At 33.0% G+C, this 22,591-nt stretch overlaps 1 protein-coding gene across 1 annotated transcript; it reads left to right on the top strand.

Annotated features, from left to right (window-relative positions):
* The first annotated feature begins 9,782 nt into the window (after positions 1–9,782).
* On the top strand, positions 9,783–18,942 carry LOC136777600 (uncharacterized). Its single transcript, XM_066734028.1, has 4 exons — positions 9,783–10,108; positions 18,295–18,326; positions 18,400–18,603; positions 18,748–18,942. The coding sequence occupies exons 2-4, from the start codon at positions 18,299–18,301 to the stop codon at positions 18,864–18,866; spliced, it is 351 nt and encodes a 116-aa protein (XP_066590125.1). The 5' UTR covers positions 9,783–10,108; positions 18,295–18,298; the 3' UTR covers positions 18,867–18,942.
* The last annotated feature ends 3,649 nt before the right edge of the window (positions 18,943–22,591 follow it).

The raw sequence follows: 22,591 nt of genomic DNA, 5'->3' as shown, positions 1-22,591 counted from the left end.
AGAGATGTTCGTTAAAAAAACGTTGTGCGGTAACGGTTATTTAGGTTAAATAAACGTTGAGAAATTAAGAAATGTCCACATTTTCTACGTAGTTATTAACCAAACTTTCTACGTTTAATATACATTTCAAATTCACTGCTAATAAACGTATGTACTGCATATTTTAGTACAATTATAAACGTTTATTTAAATATATTTGTCAACGTTTATTTTTTAAACGTTCTAATAACGTTGAGAAACAGGGAAATGTCCACATTTTCTACGTAGTTATTAACCAATCTTTCTACGTTTAATATACATTTCAAATTCACTGCTAATAAACGTATGTACTGCATATTTTAGTACAATTATAAACGTTTATTTAAATATATTTGTCAACGTTTATTTTCTTAACGTATTAATAACGTTATCTTTGAAATAATATTTGGATTATTGTTGTAAACAAAATAGGGAAATATTCTCTAAAAACCGTTAACTAATTTGTATAACAGCCAATAAAATGGCAACTACATTCGAAAAAAAAAAAAAAAAAAATATCCCGCAGTGAGATTCGAACCTGCGTCAACTTCTACGACAGCCATTATGCAGTTTTCTATAATTGTAGATCAATTAATTAGCACACTTTATACAGTTTCAAACATTCAATCAAATACAAGCTACAAATCGAAACACGCATATATTGCGGACGCTACGTTGAAAACTGCTTGACTGCAAATCCTTGGGTAGACCTGTAAGAGCTGAAAATGGGAAGAAACAAATACTACATCTTATACATAAGACCACGCACAATATTACATGACAAATCAGTATCAAATTAGGTATTTCTGTGATTAAGCAATGATTGGCATGTTCTAGAACTTTATTACTATTATTAAAGATTTTAAATGACCACACTCCAATAGTTTAGTATTTTATATGATTTTGTTAATTTCTTATGTGCAATGCTAATTAAAGAAATATTTCAGTGATTTTTCTCAACGTTATTAGAACGTTTAAAAAATAAACGTTGACAAATATATTTAAATAAACGTTTATAATTGTACTAAAATATGCAGTACATACGTTTATTAGCAGTGAATTTGAAATGTATATTAAACGTAGAAAGATTGGTTAATAACTACGTAGAAAATGTGGACATTTCCCTGTTTCTCAACGTTATTAGAACGTTTAAAAAATAAACGTTGACAAATATATTTAAATAAACGTTTATAATTGTACTAAAATATGCAGTACATACGTTTATTAGCAGTGAATTTCAAATGTATATTAAACGTAGAAAGATTGGTTAATAACTACGTAGAAAATGTGGACATTTCCCTGTTTCTCAACGTTATTAGAACGTTTAAAAAATAAACGTTGACAAATATATTTAAATAAACGTTTATAATTGTACTAAAATATGCAGTACATACATTTATTAGCAGTGAATTTGAAATGTAAATTAAACGTAGAAAGTTTGGTTAATAACTACGTAGAAAATGTGGACATTTCCCTGTTTCTCAACGTTATTAGAACGTTTAAAAAATAAACGTTGACAAATATATTTAAATAAACGTTTATAATTGTACTAAAATATGCAGTACATACGTTTATTAGCAGTGAATTTGAAATGTAAATTAAACGTAGAAAGTTTGGTTAATAACTACGTAGAAAATGTGGACATTTCCCTGTTTCTCAACGTTATTAGAACGTTTAAAAAATAAACGTTGACAAATATATTTAAATAAACGTTTATAATTGTACTAAAATATGCAGTACATACGTTTATTAGCAGTGAATTTGAAATGTATATTAAACGTAAAAAGTTTGGTTAATAACTACGTAGAAAATGTGGACATTTCTTAATTTCTCAACGTTTATTTAACCTAAATAACCGTTACCGCACAACGTTTTTTTAACGAACATCTCTCCATTGGGAAATGTTTCACCTAACAGTTAGAAAATTCATGTAGAACCAATGGTTAAATATAACGTTAACAAAACTAATATTTTTAATCAATATAAAACAGGTTAAAATGCTTCATAGATAAACTGAATCCTATAAGCTTTAACCCGTTGCTTTATAACTACATGTGAATGTTAATTAAACGTCGTTTCAAATTGGTTATGAGTAAAAACGTTCTTCCCTCAACGTTAATTAAACGTTATTTCTTCTGAAAAAATCAACGGTTAAAACACGTTAAAAAGATGCCATCGATTCAACCGTTTCGAATTGGTTATGGATAAAAACGTTCTTCCCTCAAAGTTAATTAAACGTTATTTCTCCTGGAAAACTCAACGTTTAAAATACGTTGGAAAGACGCCATCAATTCAACGGTTTCCTATTGGTTATGAGTATAAACGTTGCTTCATCAACGTAAGTTTAACGTTATTTCTCCTAGAAGATTCAACGTTAAAAAAGCATTTGAATGATTGCCTGAAATCAACCGGTTGATATTGGTTAGGGAGGAAAACGTTGTTCTCTCAACGTAAGTTAAACGTTATTTCTCTTTAAAAAATCAACATTAAAAATACGTTAAAAATATTGCCAAATTTCAACTATTTGTTATAGGTTATTGGAAAAACGTTTTAAGTTCAACGTAAATTCAACGTTATTTCTCTTTAAAAAATTAACGTCTAAAACACGTTAGAAAAATTACTTCAATTTAACCGTTTAATTAAGGTTATAGAAAAAACGTTGTACTAATAACGTTTTTTAAACGTTTTTTCTTTCAGAAAATGTTAACGTTTAAAATACGTTACCGAAGTTGCCTAAATTCAACCGTTTAATGCTGGTTACTGAAAAAAACGTTGGGCTAAAAACGTTTTTTGTACGTTTATTAGACGTTAGTAGAATAACCGTTGTTCTGGCAACTTGAAATAAACGTTAAATTTTTGTTTCTTTATAATGGTTTAAATATAACCGTTTGAAAACGTAGAAAAAATAAACGTAAACCATTTTTCAACCATTCGAACGTCTTTTTAACGTTTTTTCTACGACTGTCTCTCCATTGGGAATGATCTCTGGAATTACAGCTATCGATGTTGTATGATTATTTCTCCCAGCAAGCTTCTCAACGCGCTCCTCTATTATAGGACTTCTAGTTTGACTATTTTTAATATTAGTTATATTAATTCCTTCTGTCAGCTGGCTGTCATTATTTTGAGAACATTCACCTATTTGATTCTGAATATTGCATTCATTTTTAGGCACACTCTGATCTGTGACTACTATTGAAGGAGTGAAATCTGTCTCGTCAAACAAACCGGCATTAAAGTGATATATGCCTGTGGCCTTAAAGCTAGATTGAGCATTTCCCAATGAAGTCATCTTTTTATAAGCTTTGTTAAATAAACTAGCAATACGTTATATTGAGTGATTGCTCTTCCAGGTTGCTCTGTCATAAATTTGTCACATTTAGCTGAATATTTAGATTTTAGAGGGTTAAAAAAACATCTATCAAGGGGCTGTAATTTGTGACTTCCATATGGTGACAGCGTTAATATTATAGTGTTATTTTCATGAGAATAATTTACTATCTCTAAGTTGATGTGAGATGAATGGTTGTCAAGAATTAACAACACTGGATCGTTTAACATAGGATGAACGATGGATTTAAAATGCTCTAACCAGGAGATGAAAAGGTCTGTATTTACGAAGCCACTGTTAGACACCATGCAAATGCTTTGTATGGGTTCACTATATCTCATAAGTTATTTCGAGGCCTTTTCCGTGGGTAAACAAATGCTGGAGGCACGCAATGGCTAACAGCACAAATGCGACAGATAGCTGTGACTGTTAGACCTCGTTCTGCGGATACAATTTTGCCTATAACGTTTTCTCCCTTTGTTGTTACAATCTTAGAAGTATTCTTTGGGACAATATTCATTCCCGTCTCATTCACATTATAGATACGATTTGGAAGAAATTTATATCTCTTATAAAGCTCATCTAAGCTATTTTAAAAATGGTCCACTTGAATTTTGTTGAATCCAATAGCACGAGCTAAACTAGTTGCTGTCGACTATCGTATGACTAGTTCCGGATGTCGGTTCAAAAATGTAAAAATCCATTCTCAGCCTGTCATTTTGCATACGCTATCAAAATGATTGTCTATTTTATTAACTGTAACGTTCTCATAAGTCAGACGCCTTAAGTTGATTATACTGGGTCCGAAAAATCTTTCATCCATTTGCTTGCAATGATCTACAATTTCCTTTTCTTGTTACTCATTGAAAGTTGGCTTCCATTGGGCCATTGAAGAAGCAGTAGCATTTAGTTTCAGACTTTTCCGTAGAGAATATTCGGCAACACCAATTACACTTGCAGCAGTTCTTTTGTTTTTACCAGCGGCGCAGTTATCAAATCTTTATCTATAGAAATCTGGTGTTCGGTAATAGGTTTGAGCTCAGCTCTTCTTCTTATATATTTTCGCGGAGACATGTGAGAATTATAATAAAATAAGTATTATTAAATGGAAATTAAAAATAAAGTTCGCATGCATCGAATTTCATTGATTCATCATGAACGGTCAACGCGTCTAAGCATGCGTGTACGCATACTTATTCCCACTATACAAATTGCGAATAAAAATTCATAGCTAAACCGGTACTAAGTATAACCTCAAAAATAATATATGATATTGTTCTTACATAAATTCTTGAGATGGAAAAAAAACTTACTTTAATTTTAATCTTGGTTTAAGCGTGACACTACTTGCCGTTATGGAAAAAACTATTTTGGAAACGTAGAAATTCGATTTTAGTGTAAGAAATAAAACCAACATGTAAATTATTACTTTTCTTCGTCTAACCTAACATTCCAGTCAAGAACCTTTAATTTGCTGTTGGTTATTGCCCCCCCCCCCCCCCCCACTTTGTCTTAAGAAACAATGAGTTGTGCATACTTACCCGCTGCGCACAGTTACCCCGAATTTTTACTTTATATAGATGATAAAATAATATATTTACAATATTCTCACACAGCTACTATATGCAGGGTGCTTTCCGTAAGACGCCCCACAGCATAGATCAAGAAACATGGTAGTTTTTCGACAGCAAGTACGTATACAAATAGATAAAGACATGTATACCGCCGTTGAGGCACTACTTCTCTTTATACAACTAATTTGGCCCGTCCTAATTTTCTAACCAATTTATCTCCGTGAATAATCCATTGTTATGATTTAAGTAAAGCTTTTCATACAATGGTTTTGAACAAGCTTTCATTTGAGTCCAAGAACATCAAAATCGGTTTATGCAATTCAAAGATCTCATACTCAGGATGTTTCTCTAACGGCGGAACATAGGATTGTGCATGGAGGTAAGTACCTGGAGGGAGCATATGGCTTGTTTCGTCCTATAAATGTGAAGCCGAGGGATGGGGGTAAAATGGCTGGCCGCCATCTATGATTGTTGATAAATATAGCACATAATAACATATATATATGTTATATTTTGGACTCCACAATCCCGTGACTGAAGACAAAATTAATATCACGGAACTTTGTGGTTCATGGTCCGGTATGTTTCTGGTAATCCATTGTTCATTACGTGCTTTATTATTTTGTTACTCTCAAACTGCTAAATCCTACAATTTTAAAGAAATATGGTTGAGCCAGCAGGTAAAAGTAAGTGAAGTATATTTTTCCATTTTTATTTTTAAAGATTAAATATGAAATACTGTACATTGTTACATTTGAATGTTTCAAATTGCAGATCAGAAAATGAAATAATTATAAATAATTAACAATTGGCGGCAACTGGGATGCACATATACCGGAATCAAAGTAGGAAAAAGGTTTGGAAGTTTAAATTGTTTCATCGTTCCGTTTTTCTCCCGCGGTTTAGTTCTGTTTATTCCGAAGATATTTTAACAAATACGATGTCGCTGATGTCGCACGTTAATGAATGGTTTTGTCTTCGGTCACGGGATTGTTGAGTCCACAATGGAATGGTTTGGTTTGGTTCACGGGATTGTGGAATCTAGAATATAACATATATATATCAACAATCATAGATGGCGGCCAGCCATTTTTCCCCACCACCTTGCTTCACTCCCGCGGGCATATGCTGCTCGCTTGGGATTGTGTTATTTAACTATAGCATTGAAGAACTTACTATACATTAACATAATTAATCAAAGCGTAGATATATGTATAGTTGTTTTAATGGTTACTTTAGTTTAATTGCTTCTATTATTCATTATAAATATCATTTTACTTCATTAATCTTGGTGACTATACATTTAATATTTAAATTAAACGGAAAACAGTAATTTGACTATAATAAAAAGTATTATAGTCAAATAACACGAAATCTCCTATGTTCTGCTCTTATAGAGAAACACCCTGTATATGTATACCGAAATTACAATTCTTTTCCATAATCGTGTTCTGCAGTTTTATGTATGTCTCGGGCTGAAGTTGGTAGCTAACGAAAATGATGTCATTTTCACAGCACTTCCCAAAAACTACTTAATAACGAAACTATAGTTGTGAACGGTCAAATAAAATTGTAGGATTGAACGAGCTTCGCGAAGCGAAGTTCGATTCAGATTATATCAAAGCCTTGTACAAAGAGGTTACATGGTATCATTTCGTTCCCGCTAGATGCCGCAACAATTCAGTATAGAGACACTTATAAAAGAATTCAAAAAGTATTAAATTGCCACCGATTATACTTATATATTTTTTTACCGACTTATTTATTTTACTATTCCTTAATAATCGTTATTCTCTTACACAAGTTAATATCTTATACCAAAGCACATCTGTATCTACTAGTCCAAGTCGGGGAGAAGAAGAACTTCCATCCTATCGTTTCCCATTGGTCGAAGTCGTACTACTAGCGCCACAACGGGCTACTTGGACGCCACAGCTAAAAATAGTGTAATCGATATAAGTGATATTAACTAATCCCAACTATTCCGGCGAGTACTGTAACGTTTGTATATTACAGTATATTGTAATGTGGGGTTATTTTTGTGTGTATGAAATGCAGTAGGGTTATTTATTATGTTGTGATAATGAATGTTAATTTCGCGAATTCGTAATAAAATTCAATTAAAAACAGCAGAAGGAGTTGAAAATTAGATAAGTACAACATTATATTTTACAATGCATGGAAGTAATATACTTTGTGGTACTTTGTGAAATTTCTTTTTCAGATTAAATTAAGACAGAACATTTCTATTTACATTGCTGAGGATAAAGCTAACTGGATTAAATAAGATCAATATTTACATATTTTCAACACCGTGCCAATGAGAAGTATACTTTCAACATTAATATGCTTAGGCCATTATGAGCAGTATATTAATTGAAAGAAATTGTTAAGGTAATTGAAAATCATGCATATACTAAACTTTCAGGTATTCAAATCATTAACAAAAGCATGTTTTATTTTTTCTTATCTTTAAGTTGATATGGATTTCAATTGTCCAAAACGTTATATTGTATATATGAACAATTTTTTCCAGGAGATTATTAAACTTTCTTATTACTATGACTAGAGAAAAGTAGATGAATATTTGCTAATCGTTACTTAATATTCAATTACATTATAAAAATGTATTAAAACCAAATATTTATCTATGCTTCTTAAATCAGAGTAGAACAAAATTATTATCATCTCCAAATAAAATTTCCAAATTTAATTTTTTATAAGTGGAACAATGCATTTTATAACATAATATGTAATATATTTTTTGCTACTTTGTGAGATTTTATTTCAGATTAAATTATAATAATGTGTTTATTGTGTCATTGTGCAGGTTTGAGCTGTAATATTAAATAAAAGAAGCCATAATTAAAAACCAATTTGCCATAGAAAGAGCCATTATGCAAAGTTAATGTCGAGAGTTAAACCTAAGGAAAAGGTGGAGAAATGAAAGAATTTGGAAGCCAATTCTTGATAGTGAAAGGCTTGCAAGTGAATGTGGGCATAAACTCTTTAAAATATAAGTCAATTAAATAATAAATCTAATGATAACATCATCTAGAAATGAAACAATGAAAAGAAGTCATCATTTTAATATTTTCCATGTGATGGAGAATATAATGAATATGAATTTAGGAAACTGAAAGCTGTATATCTGAAAGAGAGAGATCTCCATTGCATTAATTGTTGTATTTCCTAGTTTAAATTAATGGTAGAAAAATATAAATGGCACTAGTGTGCCAGAGAAAGAGCTATAATTCAAAGTTGATATTGGGAATAACAGTTAAGAGAATGGTGGAAAAATGAGTCAATTCATAAGAAAGTCCTGAGAATAAAGGGCTTGCAGGTGATCTTGAGCATAAAATTTTAGAAATATAAATCAAATAGTTAATGAAAATTATAGTAATATCATGTAGATAAGTAAATAATAAAAGAATTTATGATTGCAATATTTTACATGTGATGGAGCATACAGTGAATATAAATTTAGGAAATTAAAAGCTGTATATTTAAAAAAAGGGGCTTCCATTGCATTAATGGGTGTAATTTCTAGTTTATATCAATGGAAAGAAAGTATAAATGGTACTATAATTTGCCAGAGAAAGAGCCATAATGCAAAGTTGAGAATGAGAGTAACACATAAGAAAAAGGTGCATTTAACGGTAAATTTCGAAGCAAATTTTTTAAAGTGAAGGGCTTTAAGGTGATTTTGGATGTAAAATGTTGAACAAATAATTCAAACGATTGGTAAATACTATATATGTTAAAAGCCCTTATAAAAGTGTAATTATGATAAGATTTCATCTTTTTAATATTTTGTATTTTATTTAATAGATTGATAAATTAATATCTTGAATTGAATTTTACATTATGGAACGATGAGGACATTGGAAAATGTTTTGTTAGATTGGATTAGTTAAAACAATTATTTAGTTTTAATTCTCCTATTCTTACAAAACGTTTTAAGATTCCACAAAAAACAAGCTTTACCTGTAAAAGAAGGAGGCAAGTACCATAAATCGTCTAGCGTAAATAATATAGTAAAATAAAATATTCGGATTAGAAGAATTAATGAAATCCAAATTTTAGGCAAGTATTTATTTTTTGCTGTGGCGAAAGTTTAAATTTCGAAAAAAAATAGTAACACAAAAACGTTACTTGCCGAGCCCATAATGTTTATACCTAAGTCGCTATCTTACAATACAAGCGTTGCTTTTCATAATTTCAAAATGTGGGTATTTTATGCTACTGTATACAATGGCCTCGGCAAGTAACTTTTTTGTGTTACTATTTTTTTGTTCGAAATTTTAACTTTTTCCACGGTAAAAAAATAAATACTTGACTAAAATTTGGATTTCACTCATTTTGTTAATTCGAATATTTTATTTTACTGTATTATTTACGCTAGATTATTATGTACTTGTCACCTTTTTTTACAGACGAAGTTTGTTTTTAATGGGATGCAGGATAATTTTAAATGACTTCGGAACACAATATGCATAATGCAGATCCGGCGTATGCTTCAGAAAGCTGAAATATGGAAATTCACTTTTGAGCTTTCGAAAAATTCCCTGAAAACTGCTCACGAAATTTTATGATGAGTACATAGCGAGGTAATAAATAATAACTATAAGCTCAATTTTCTATAAAATAATTTTATTACGAAATTATATATATAAATATAAGTATTGTAATGTTGCATTCCTGTGATGTTACACAAAAGTCGCTACCTAGTGCTTTGCTGATCTCAAGTGCTAGGTCAGCGGGTCGCTTAGGACCTAGAGCGTTATCGATTGATAAATCATAGATCAACAATCGATAACGTATCGATACCCTAGTGTCGGTCGATGGGTGCGCAGAGGAGCAATGGCGGGACAGGCACTGGTATTTCCCTGTTTCCGTGCGCTGCAGCGGCAGTTGTAATTTAGCTCGACTCAGAAGTAGTCGAAAGTGATAAACGTTAGTGTTTCATCCCGCCCATACAGTAGTGACCTAGAGCAACAGTCGCTCGAACAGAAATCGGAGTGTTGTGTGTGAAGTGTAGCGATGCCACCCAAGGCCACGGAACCATACCGAAGAAGTGGAATCATAAAGCCCTTAGAGCAAGGATCAAGGGGCTAGGAGAAAAATAAAAGAAGCTGAGAAAGAGAGAAAGAGAGAGTGAAGGCTGTTTGCGAGATTGGAATAGGTGAATATTCGTGCTGTGCTTTTTGTCCTGTGGCGTAAGGGTGGTCGCGAGGGCAACTGCCTTTCTGCGTCTACCCTTTCTATAGATAGAGAAACGGTGGCTTATGTGAACCGTAAAAGGTCTCGCAAAGCTCATATAGCAATAAGGGGTCAGTCCGTCGGACCCAATAGAGACCGTGCACACTAACACAATCACAGTGAGATAAGAATGTATATTGGTGTATACGCATACTATCAGCGCAAACTATCGGTCAATTTTCGCAGTTTTTGAGTGTAATTTATTTATACGTATACAGTTATACATTGACACTTCGCTATCATTGTGTTGGTGTGCACGGTCTCTATAGCACTCGTATGTCTCTATTTCAGGCGCGATTTCTTTAAATCTTTCGCAAATGTAATGAGAAATATTAGTTAATACAATTAGATCGACTGTTTCCTTCAAATGCGTCAAGCCCGATGTAAATAGATTTCGAGTTAGTTACGACCTTCGCCGGTCCAAATCAAAACAACGCTGGTCGTTTGTTTTGATCGGACCGGTGCGACGGCAGCAAGGCCACACAGTTAGCAACAAAGATCGCGTGACACACACGCGATGGAATGGACTTAAGGTAGTTCTATTAAAATTCTGAAGTCAAATGAGTATGGGAAATAAAAATATTTTTAAATCATAATGAAAACGTTTTGCAAGTATTCAATAATTTAAAATATAATTTTTAATAATAATTCAAACGAAATTCCATTAACAATAATGGTATTTTATTTATTATATAATGTGAATTTTGCTTAATTGTTTTACATAGCTCCCAGAAATCTTAAATGTATTAGCTATTTCTTAGTTTGTGAAAGAAATATCTTTTAATTAGATTCGGCTATAACTATTTTTTTTTCAATATTTTCCGAAAAAAGAATATTTACACTATCGATGTCTTGTTTCTTTATTTACTCTGCAGATTTTAAGTATTTCAATTTTTATAAATTACCATGCAGGCGCATGGTTTCCATATAACGTTCAAGTTATTCAAATACGAATTTTAAAAAATTATTAATTTTTAAATAAGTTCGATAACCTGTAATTTAAATCACACTAATTTATTTATAAGACTATCACAAAGATAGTTTTTAATATCATTTAAATCTGCAGATTTTATCATTTTAATAGAGTTATCTTAACAGCGCGTTACATCGCATCTTTATGGAGAGAGCATTATCTGCACATGAATAACTTCAGAAGTTAATTTGCATTTTAAGGGGATTCATTTAGCGGCAAAATAGTACTTCTGAATTATTTTCTACAATTTTAGAAATTTTAATATTTTCATATGGACGAAATTGGCTAATATTAATCTGTTTAATTGATGTATACGCTTATGTTTTGGATTAAATAAAATTGGATATTAATAAATATATTCAATTTCCAATCAATATAACTTGGAAGATGGGAGCCTATTCGATGTTTTCCCAAATTTCAGCGACTACTTTGAGACTAAGCAGAAACAAATATTCCTATAAATGCCGAAGATTTTTTGGTAAAACGATAATATCGCAAGAACAACATATTTGAAATACCCTGTATATATATATATATATATATATATATATATATCTTATCATGGCAAATGTTAAAATGTCGACAAAAAAATAGTAGCACAAATAAGTTACTTGCCGGGCCCATATTGTTTATACTTAAGTCGCTATCTTACAAAGCAAATGTTGCTTCTTGTAATTTCAAAATGTGGCTGTTTAATGCCATTGCATACAATAAGCGACTCGGTAAGTAACTTTTTTATGCTACTATTTTTCTGTCGATATTTTAACTTATGTCGCGGTCAAATATATACTTGCCTAACATTTGGATTTTAGTATTTTTTTCTAATTGGGCAATTTTATTTTACTATATTATTTACGCTAGACGATTTATGAACTTCTCGCCATTTTTTATAGGCGAAGCTTAGTTTTTTGTGGGATATCTTATAACGTTTTGTAAGAATAGTTATTAAAACTAAATAATTAATTCAACTATTTAAATCTAAAAAAAATCCAAGTATTTATAGTTTCACAAAGTAATGCTTCATTCAAGATATTATTTTAATAATCTAAAAAAAAAAACAAAATATAACAATGATAAATTCTTAAAATAATTATACTCTTAAAAGCTTTTATCATAATTCATTAACTATTTGAATTAATATTTAAATATTTAATGCCCAAAATCAACTTAAAACCCTTCACTTTCAAGGATTAACTTCTAAATATACCCCTATTTCTACATTTTTCTTAGCCGCTACCCTCAACATCAACTTTGTATTATGGGTTTTTCTCCAGCAAACTAGGATAAGTTTTAATTTATTTTTATTAATATACACTAGGAAGTTTTCCAATTAATGCATTAGAAGCCTCGGTATTTTAATTATACTGCTTTCAATTTCCCAAATTTATTCACTGTATGCTCTATCACATGTAAAATATTAAAATGATGAATTATTTTGATTGTTACATTTCTAGATGATTTTCTCATTATATTCATTAAGTATTTGACTTATATTTCAAAGAGTTTATGCCCAAAATCACCTGCAAGCCCTTTATTATCAAGGATTTGTTTCTAAATTAATTTTTTTTCCACCTTTTTCTTAGCTACTATTTTCAGCAAACTAAGATAATTTTCAATTTTATTTAATTAATATAAACTGGGAAATACACTATTTAATGCAATGGAAACTTCTATTTCTTAAGTATACTACTTTTAGTTTCCTAAATTTGTCCCACGTATTCCTGTCACAAGCAAAATACTAGTGATGAATTCTAACTATAATTACATTGTCAGAGCCTTTTGTTAGAATATTGACTTCCTATTTGAGATATATTTCCTAAATTATATGCCCAAAGTCACCTGAAAGCCCTTCAGTTTCAAAAATGTGCTCGTAAATTGATTCATTTTCCTACCATTTTCTTAGCATTTACTCTCAACATCAGCTTTGCATTATGGCTATTTCTCTAGCAAACTGGGATCATTTTTATTTTCTTTTCATGAATATAAACTAGGAAATATACCAATAAATGCAATAGATGCCTCTATTTTTTAGGTATAGTGCTTTCAGTTTCCTAAATTTAATCATTGTATGCTTTATCATATGCAAAATATTAAAATAATCAATTCATTTCATTGTTACTCTTCTAGCTGATTTCATCATTAGATTCATTAACTATTAGCTTATATTTCCAATAGTTTATGCTCAAAATAGCCTGCAAGCCTTTCACTATCAAGAATTGGTTTTCAAAATTGTTCACTTCTTCACCTTTTCCTTAGATTTAATTTCCAATGTTAACTTTTGTAACGAAGTTCCCCGTTACGTATACGAGATACCGAATAAAGAACATAAAAGCTACCGAACAGTGGATATTATTAATCCCTACGTTACCGACTCGTGAGATAGGCTCACGAGTGGATTATAGCTAACGTCAAGGATAGACCCCGTTGACAGGCAGAGGCCCGGATGAAAAGATCGGCGCTCCAGTAAACGATGTCCAGGTTGTCCTGAGAAGTAAGGCAGGGCCATGCCAACCAACCCAGGCAACCTGAGATAAGGAGAAGCGGCCTCGGGGAGTCCTAAAACAATGACAGTGTCTATAAGTCCCCACGAGGAGGGGAAATAGAACATCGAGTCTGGCTTGAACGCTGGTTACGCGCGTCAAGCAGGCTGCGCGAATGTCGTGCGCAGACTGCCATAGCAGGCAGTCGGAAGTGTCGGAACGCGACCATGGGACTGTGCTGATGTGTCCGTGCGTGCTGGTGAGCGCGTGACGCGGCACTCAGCAGCCATGGGTCGGTTCGCGTACGTGAGGCGTGTGCTATAGGCCAGCCTGCACGTACGTCACGACTGGATACCGGCCAATGCATAGTGGGTTGTGCAGGGGCGTAGTTAGCCCGTTGGAATGTGTCTCGGTGCCCTCCGTAATCCCATAGGCTTGCGCTATGGCTGGACGGGCCGTGAACATTGCCTCCGTGGTGGTCCGCTCCTGGCAAAACTCTATGCTTTGGCAATTGATACCGCATGTTCCCGCACTCCTCACCACCACCTGGGTGTGGGTGGTGAGGGATGAATGTATGCCCCTCAGCAGGTAGGTCTGCGAGGCTCGGACTTCCGTAAGGAACCCTCCCCTCTCTCCACGACCTAGCATACTGAGCGAACCTGGCTACCGTTACCGTCCATGTGCATGGCCGCAGGGCTGTATAAGATGCATAGAGAATGGGGTCGAAGGACCCAATTGATAACGTAGGGTTGTTGGCCACCCAACTGACCAACTGGCGCCCTGATACCGATAGAAAAGGACGGGCGAAGGTAATGGGAAAACCCGTAGTGTGAGTGGCCCCTCACACTGACGGGATTAACCTTACACTTTGCATTATGGCTCTTTCTATAGAAAACTGGTACCATTTATAGCTTCTTCTGTGATTAATATAAATTATGAAATATATTAATTAATTCAATAGAAGCCTCTGATTTTTAGACATACTTTTTTCAGTTTCCTAGATTTTTCCAATGTATGCCTTGCACATATTAAAGTGTTTAATTTTAGTCAAATGAAGGTACGTACGCATTCATTTTATTTTAACTCCATTTCAATAGGGTTTTTGTTATTTCTAGTCTAATACACCTTGATAGCTTAATTCTCAACAAGGACAAAGTAATATGCTTTTATTAATTTAATCTGAAAAAAGACACTCCACAAAGTATCAAAGAATACTAATATGCCGTTTTAAAAGTGTTATATTAATATACTTATCTAATTCCATAGATTAAAGATGACCCATTTGCATTAATATAAGAATAATACCTTACTAATTCATTTATGAGGTTAATGAAATCTTATACTAGGCAGCTCTACTCGCAGCAATATGTGATGAAAAACATTTTGTGCTAGCACAATGAAGAATGTAATATGACAACATTATATATAATACTTGGATATATAATGAAATATTTTTCCATTTTTACTGTCACTGATTATTGCAACAAGACACAAAACATCTTTATACCTGCGTGTGCCTTTTCAATTAAGGCTTGTTTATATGTAGTCTTATTATGCAGTTTCTATGAATCTAAAAAATGAAAATTATACGAAGTACCACAAAGTATTAAATTTCTGCTTCTGCATTAGAATGTGGAAGTGACCGTACTATACACGATAGTAATTTCAACAAAGGATATTTTTCCTTCCTTTCACATTTAGTTTGCGAAATTTTTATCCACATGTCATCGAAGGAAAGTCTAGACCATTTATATTTCTGATCTGCTGACTCATCGGTAAATAAAGAAAACCATTCTTTCTTTAGCTGTATGTCATTTTTTATACCAAATGTATTGCCAATTTTTAATAATGCTGCAGCCGATGATTCTCTATCTGAGTTAAAAAGTGAGTTCTCGTTATCAAGAACTGTAAAATTTTTATAAAACTCATCATGTATTGGGAAACGGTTACGAATTTCGTCAGCAGCTTTTATTAATAGTTTTAAACAATTCTTTTTAATATCATGAACTTGCATTTGCGTTAACGTTTCTTTACTCTTTTGGTCTTGCAGATATTCTTCACAATCATATCCTATGTTTATATCTTCCAACGGAATAATATTAATATCCTTGGAAAAATTAATATCACAGAAATTTGCTTGAGCTATGCAAAATTTCAATAATTCAGGTTTCATGAAATTTCTTAAAATAAAAATTAAAATTTCAACCGATTTTGGCTGCAATAAATGCAGTTTCGATTCGCGTGCTTGAAACTCGGCATTAAAAGTATTGAACTTATTTAAAATAAAATTCAGAAAATACAAATACGCTTTAGTTTCAGCATTCTGCATACATTGGTGCAATTCATAGGCTTGCATATTATTTTCTGAGGATTGTTCTAATAGAAAGTTATTTAGAACATCCCAATATTCTAATACACGATCAATACATTTATAGCGAGTAAGCCATCGAGTTTCGGCATGCTTCAACAAATTTGTTATTTTTCCTGCAAAACACCTTTGAAATTCCCGAAATATTGCCGTCCGTTTAGGGCTTCCGCTCACGAAATTAACCATTTTCTTCAAAAATTCTTCCGGGAATGAAGGTAGCTCCTTACAAGCAGCGGAAACAACGAGTGACGATAAATGACATATGCATGGAAACGTTATTATATTTGCATACTTTTCTAATATTTTCGTTCGAAAAGACGAATTTCTACCGATCATAACAGATGCATTGTCATAGGCTATTGTTAATATTTGGCTTAATGGTATTTGTTTTTTTACCATTTCATTATTAAACGCGGAAAATAACTTTTCGGCCGAACAATCTCTTGCGTCAAGATTTATTAATTGCAATAGACGTATTTGAATTTGCAATGACGCAGGTTCAATATACCGAACCATTATTGAATACCATTTTTCATTTGTTAAATCCGAAGTCTCATCAACAAATACCGAGAATTTTGTATTTTGTAACGTTTCCGTGAGACTTTGTGTTTCTTCGCGACAAACCACATTAGTTATAATTTTTGATAATTTAACACGTCCTAATGTTATGGCTTGTAGTACTTCCGGTTCCTTGCCTATATGTTTAAACATATTAACCATTGCGGAACTTGCTATATACGGGATATTATGTTCTACAAAAAACGTTGACAATCTTATTTCCGCTATTTTAACGCGTTCAAGAAAATCAAATTCTTTTTCCTTCGAAAATTCTGCGGAATTAGATGAGCTACTGGAGCCTTGCGGAATATGCCGATTTGAAAATTGAACAGCATTTTGCACGTGAATGCTGGAGGACTCATGTTTCTGAATTTCCGAATAACCGCAATTTAAAACTTTATCGCAAATTAAACAGTGAAACTTACTACTGTCATCAGGTATCGGCTTTGCCCACTTCATCCAAGATGGATTCAAAACATACCAATGATATTGAAATATCTTTTTGTGGCTGCTTTTTCTCTTTTGCGGATTGGAAGACATTCTAGTCTTTTTTGATATCGGGCTATTTTCACTGGAAGACATTTTCCACTCTTCCTGTCACTTTAATCACTTTATATCACGAAACTGTCAATTAATCCGAACTTGACAAATTAATAGCTTTAAGGCAAATGCCCAAGATACAACGGCTTCATCTACTTTTATACATTTATTAAATTGTGTACAAATAAAGGCAGAAATGGGGTAAGGTTCAACGATTTGTAATGTTGGGTTGATGACCTGACGGATAATTAATTAGTTGGCATTAAAAAAAACTGATAGTTTCACTGGGAATCGGACCTGTGACAACAGGATCAGCATTCTTATGCGCTATCCACTCACCCACTACACGACTTCCCCAGAAAATTAAAAATTTCCGATATAAATAGCCAACAAGCTATTAGTAATAAATTGAATTAATAAATAATTCAATTAATAACAAATTCTTTTACCCTAACTGCCAAATAATATTTTATTAAAGCATATAAAATATTTACGCATCATCGCGCATCATCGCTTAGATTATATAGACGATAACGTTTTAACAATCCATTGGAGCTTTGTGGTGTAGTAGGTAAGGCGTCAGACCTCTGTACCGTAGGACGTGGGTTCGAATCCCACTGCAGTAGTCATTTTTTTCGTAAAGATTTTCATGAAATAATTAAAATATTATTAAATGTAAGTAATATTTAATTTATTTCAGTATCGGAAATTAGAAATTTAATTTATATCGCGTTAAGAAGAATTCCAAATCGGTTCCTTCTCGATTTAAAAGTTACGGTTACTGTAATGTAGAAGAACTTGTATATAATACACAGGGTATACAGTAAATAATAAAGATGGCAAATAGAATAAAGCAATTAATCGTGTGAAATAATATCTCCAACAATAATAGGTTTCCGTGTAACAATTGTGTAGAAAACCAATAGGACACCTTGTACATTTAATTTGAAAAGTATTGTGGTGATTTGGTGAAGACGAACTTCGTTGGTACCTCACTCGTATCTTAAATCCCGAAGGATTAACATCGTTGACAGCAGCAGCAAAGGAAGGATAATTTAAGTACTTTCAACAGTATTAAATAAATTTTTGACATTTTTCTCACTCTACATTCTCAATTGTGATTGTCTCATTATCGAATACAAAAACCTTTTCCTTCATACAATAATTTCAATTCTTTTTGTTTGTTACAGAATCATGGCCGAACCTATGCCCAATAGGAATGGTGAGTGAAAACGAACTTTTTAGAAAAGTCTATATTGCAAATAATAAATTTTGTTAATGATTATCTGTTACAGAAACTACGAAGGATCTCCTGCGTACTATTCTGCAGCGGGTGGAGGAGAACGGTGTTCTCCTCCACCAAATTCAGGAGCGGCTGGAGCAGCAGCAGCCGCAGCAACAACAGCAGCCGCAGCAGCAGCAGCTGCAACCGCAGCAACAACAAGTGGCAGTGCAAGGGTTCGTGCCTGCCACTCAGGCGGCGAGACCCGGCTATATACGTAAGCATTAACCATCTTAAATTTAGTTTAACATTCAAAAATTTCCATTTATTAAACCATTGCATTGCATAGTTATTAGAAGCATTAGATTATTTATTACAATGGTATGGAAATATAAGAATGTTTTCTATTTTTTTGTTACAGCCCGAGCTTCTAGTAGGGGCAGCAGCAGACAACATTATTATAGTCTGGTCAGGGAAGGTTACCCTAGCCGGGGAAGGCCCCGTCAACGTCCCACGGGATATTTTATTTATTATAACTAAAATGTAAAAAAAAAATTAAATGAATTTCTAACATGTATTTATTTCATGAACCCTCTTACCCCTATTTTATTTGACAGAAGGAGCACACTTATAGACCTCAAGAATGCAGATAAGAAGATTTGATGAGCTCTATTACAGTCATTTAAGAATATAATTTACCAGCATAGCCATGAGACCCAAAATTTGATTGTAGCCTGAATTGATTACTATAAATAGGATCTATTTGCACAGTCGGACATATTATACCAGATTATGGCCGAAAAACTAGCCGAGAAGCAAGAGAAATTGAGTTATTTGCCTCTGAATATGTGCTTAAAGTCAGATCTTTGATTCTCATAGGATAAAATTCAATTTCAATAAACTTACCATTTCAAAGCTTTCAGAGGGTATTTTTATTATTATTACTTACAATTATACCTGAAATAGCAAAAAAATCCAACCGGAAGCGGCTACGACTCTCCAATTTTGTAGAAAATGAGTTTGAAAATGGACAATTTTAGCCATTTCTAGGCTTGATTTTGCAACATAGCTATGAAAGTCAACTTTTGACTCCAACATGATTTGATAATGATTTATAGCATCTATTTGTTCATTCGGACATTTTACACCAGATTATGGCCGAAAAAAGAGCCAAGAAGCTTGACAAACGGAATTATTTGCCTCTCAATATAGAGATAAAGTCAGATTTTTAAAGCTCATAGTGTAAAACTCAATTTGAATAATCCTTTATTTTAAGTGCATTCTGGAGCAATAATTATTTATTTATCAACAATTATACGTGAATTTGCAAAATTTTCAAGGCGGAAGTACCTCCTACACTAAATTTTTGCATAAAACAAGTTTGAAAGTTGTTAGTTTGAGCTATTTCTTGATATTGTATTTTACATTGTAATATTAAGGCGCAATTTTATTTCCTGCCATTATTTTGGCATATTTTTTAGGAGATTTCATTCGCTTATAGATGTACCATACAAGAAAGTAACCGAAGAAACATCCGAGCAGCCCCACATTTTCATTTATTAGGCTCTCATCATAGAAATTATGTCAGATTTTTGCATTTCATAGGAAATTGATGAATTTTTGACAATTTTGTGATATTTGCAAATCCAAATCGCCATCGGTACAGTGATGTTGCAAGAGAATGGTCGAGTTTTTACCTCATTTTTAACCATTTTTACAAGTTAATCAAACTAATGTATTTTCGTATAATTTTTTATTTAATTAATTTTAAATGTCACACTTCAGTGATCATTTTGTGCAATATAATAAGGGTTTTCTCTTTCAATTAGTGACACGGATAATATTATTTCTTTGTTAGTTTTATTTCATCTCATAATAATTTTTTATATACAACAATTTTTTACAATTTTGAGGATAATTATTAAATTATAGTAACATTTAACAATTTTCATGTATTATAATTGTCAAAAAATAAATTTCTCTTACGAGCGCATCGAGCCGGCCGACACCCTTGGAAAAGGAGTTTCGCGCGGCTTGTTGGCTAAACTTAGGTGAAATAGAGAGCGAAAGAGAGGTCCGAGAAAAGTATATCCTTCCCTTTCGCACTCATACGCCACCGGAACTAACCGAACATCAGCGACGAAAGCCGGGACATGCACGTACCCTTGTAGCTGTGTACATGACCAGCGAGCGGCGACAGTAGTGGGGTTGGCTCACCGATGCACCGTTGCACTGTGTGCGTGCTAGCTAGTGGCGGCGTGGTGGGGATACCGAATTCCAACAAGTTAACATCTCTGGCTACGACCGTCTGGGCGAGAGGCAGGTTTGGCACAGACACACCACTTTTACCCGTCATTGAGGCAGGACGAATTTTGGAAAATCCAAGGAAGGCTTCGATCTGGTTAAGTTACCCATGTAAGTGAACTACGAAACTGGATTTGATATACCAAGAAGGAAGGAAGGAGGTTAGACAGGAAATTGGGAACTGTCAGGAGGTTCATTGGGACTTCAACTCCATCCATTAATCCTAACATATCAATTGACTCTGCTGTGCATGCCAGGCTTATACTTTGCTATATTGTTTATTGCATGAAGGTAAGCGTTAAGTACCGATAGTAGGACTCAACGTTTAATTATTAATATTCCTTTGCGACTAACTTGGTGGCTCCAGGCTTGGTGAGGTATAGCAGGTCTACGTAGGGAGTACTATTGAATCCAATTCCAATCACATGAGACAGATACAGAGCTTTTCCCCTTTTCACTCATATAGTCTAGTATTTCCAATAAGGAAAGTGAACTATTATTGAGATGAGTTGGATTATAAATTCCATAGCCTGTACGATGACAGGATTTAGGCTTTAATGCCATATATATATATACTTTTATTTTTCTTCTTTACTTATATACTTGTACATAAACTTATTTTCAATCAAATATCTCCTGGCTGGGTGTTGAAATTATATTGTGGTTAACATAAGGTTAATGAATTTGGTGCATACGCACATTAAGAAAGGAGATTTAGAGACTCCGTTGGACAACCCTAGCCAATTAAATTTTCTGGTACTGATTTAAATATTGATGGACTTGGCTACGCCTTACTTGACCTGGTGTTACCTTTTTGCTTGTACCTTATATTTCCTACAGGGATAGTGCAGCAAGTAATTAGGTTCTTGAAGGGCTAGCGTTGGATAAACTTAGAAAGGGGTCTTTTGTCCAGTTGGACTTGTTCATGCCTGGACCGAGAGTCATACGATTGATCCAACTCCTCAGTATTATCTAATATTCACTCTCTTATTTCTTATTTATATATAGATATTTTCTTGTAAATAATTATAACTACATTGCTCTTGTCTTTAGAAATTAACGGTAGGTTTGGGGAGAAATCGCATGTATAACTGTATAATTATCTTAATTTTATACTTGTAAATTGATAGACAGGGTAGTTATATAATATAATTATTATTTTGATTTTTATTAATGTGTACTGGTAATTTTCCAAGAGAATCCACTTTAATTTCACAACATGCCACGTCCTTGAAAAGTCTCAAGCCGGCAAGCCTCAGACTGGCTCATATATAAAGTTCATGAGCCTGGCGCTCTTTATAAGTAAAGTCTGTGTGCCTTTGCACTGAATTCTTGTTAAAATTGTGCGTTCCCTACAATAGCAGGAATTCATGTCGCAAAGTATACTGTCAACATTTATGTGCATCGGTGATCATCCAGAGTATATATAAATTGCAAGAAATTGTTAAGGTATTTGAAAACCATATGCTAAACTTCCAAGTATTGAAATCATTAACAAAATACATATTTAACTGTTTCTTTTCTTTAAATTGATGTGGATTTCAACTGTCCGATAGGTTATAATACTGAGGGTGAATAGAGTTGACTGGATGAAGTAAGATTAATATTTATATATTTTCAACGCTGTGCCAAGGAGAAGTATACTTTCAAAATTTATGTGCATCAGTGATTATCAGGATTGCAAGAAATTGTTAAGGTATTTGAAAATCGTATGTTAAACTTCCAGGTATTGAAATCATTAACAAAATACATGTTTAACTGTTTCTTTTCTTTAAACTGATATGGATTTCAATTGTCCGATAGGTTATATCATACTGAGGATGAAACTATGTGGATTGAGTCATTGCTGAGGATAGAGCTAACTGTATGAAGTAAAATTCATTTTCAACACTGTGCCAACTGCCAAGGAGAAGTATACTTTCAACATTTATGTGCATCGGTGATTATCAAGAGCATATTAA

Source organism: Prorops nasuta, unplaced genomic scaffold (genome assembly GCF_024137725.1).
Source record: "Prorops nasuta isolate Cenicafe-Biocafe unplaced genomic scaffold, Cenicafe_Pnas_1.2 PNAS00011, whole genome shotgun sequence".
In the NCBI taxonomy this organism is placed as follows: Eukaryota; Metazoa; Arthropoda; class Insecta; order Hymenoptera; family Bethylidae; genus Prorops; species Prorops nasuta.
Note: the sequence above shows the minus strand (reverse complement) of the source record. Positions and strands in the feature narration are given on the sequence as shown.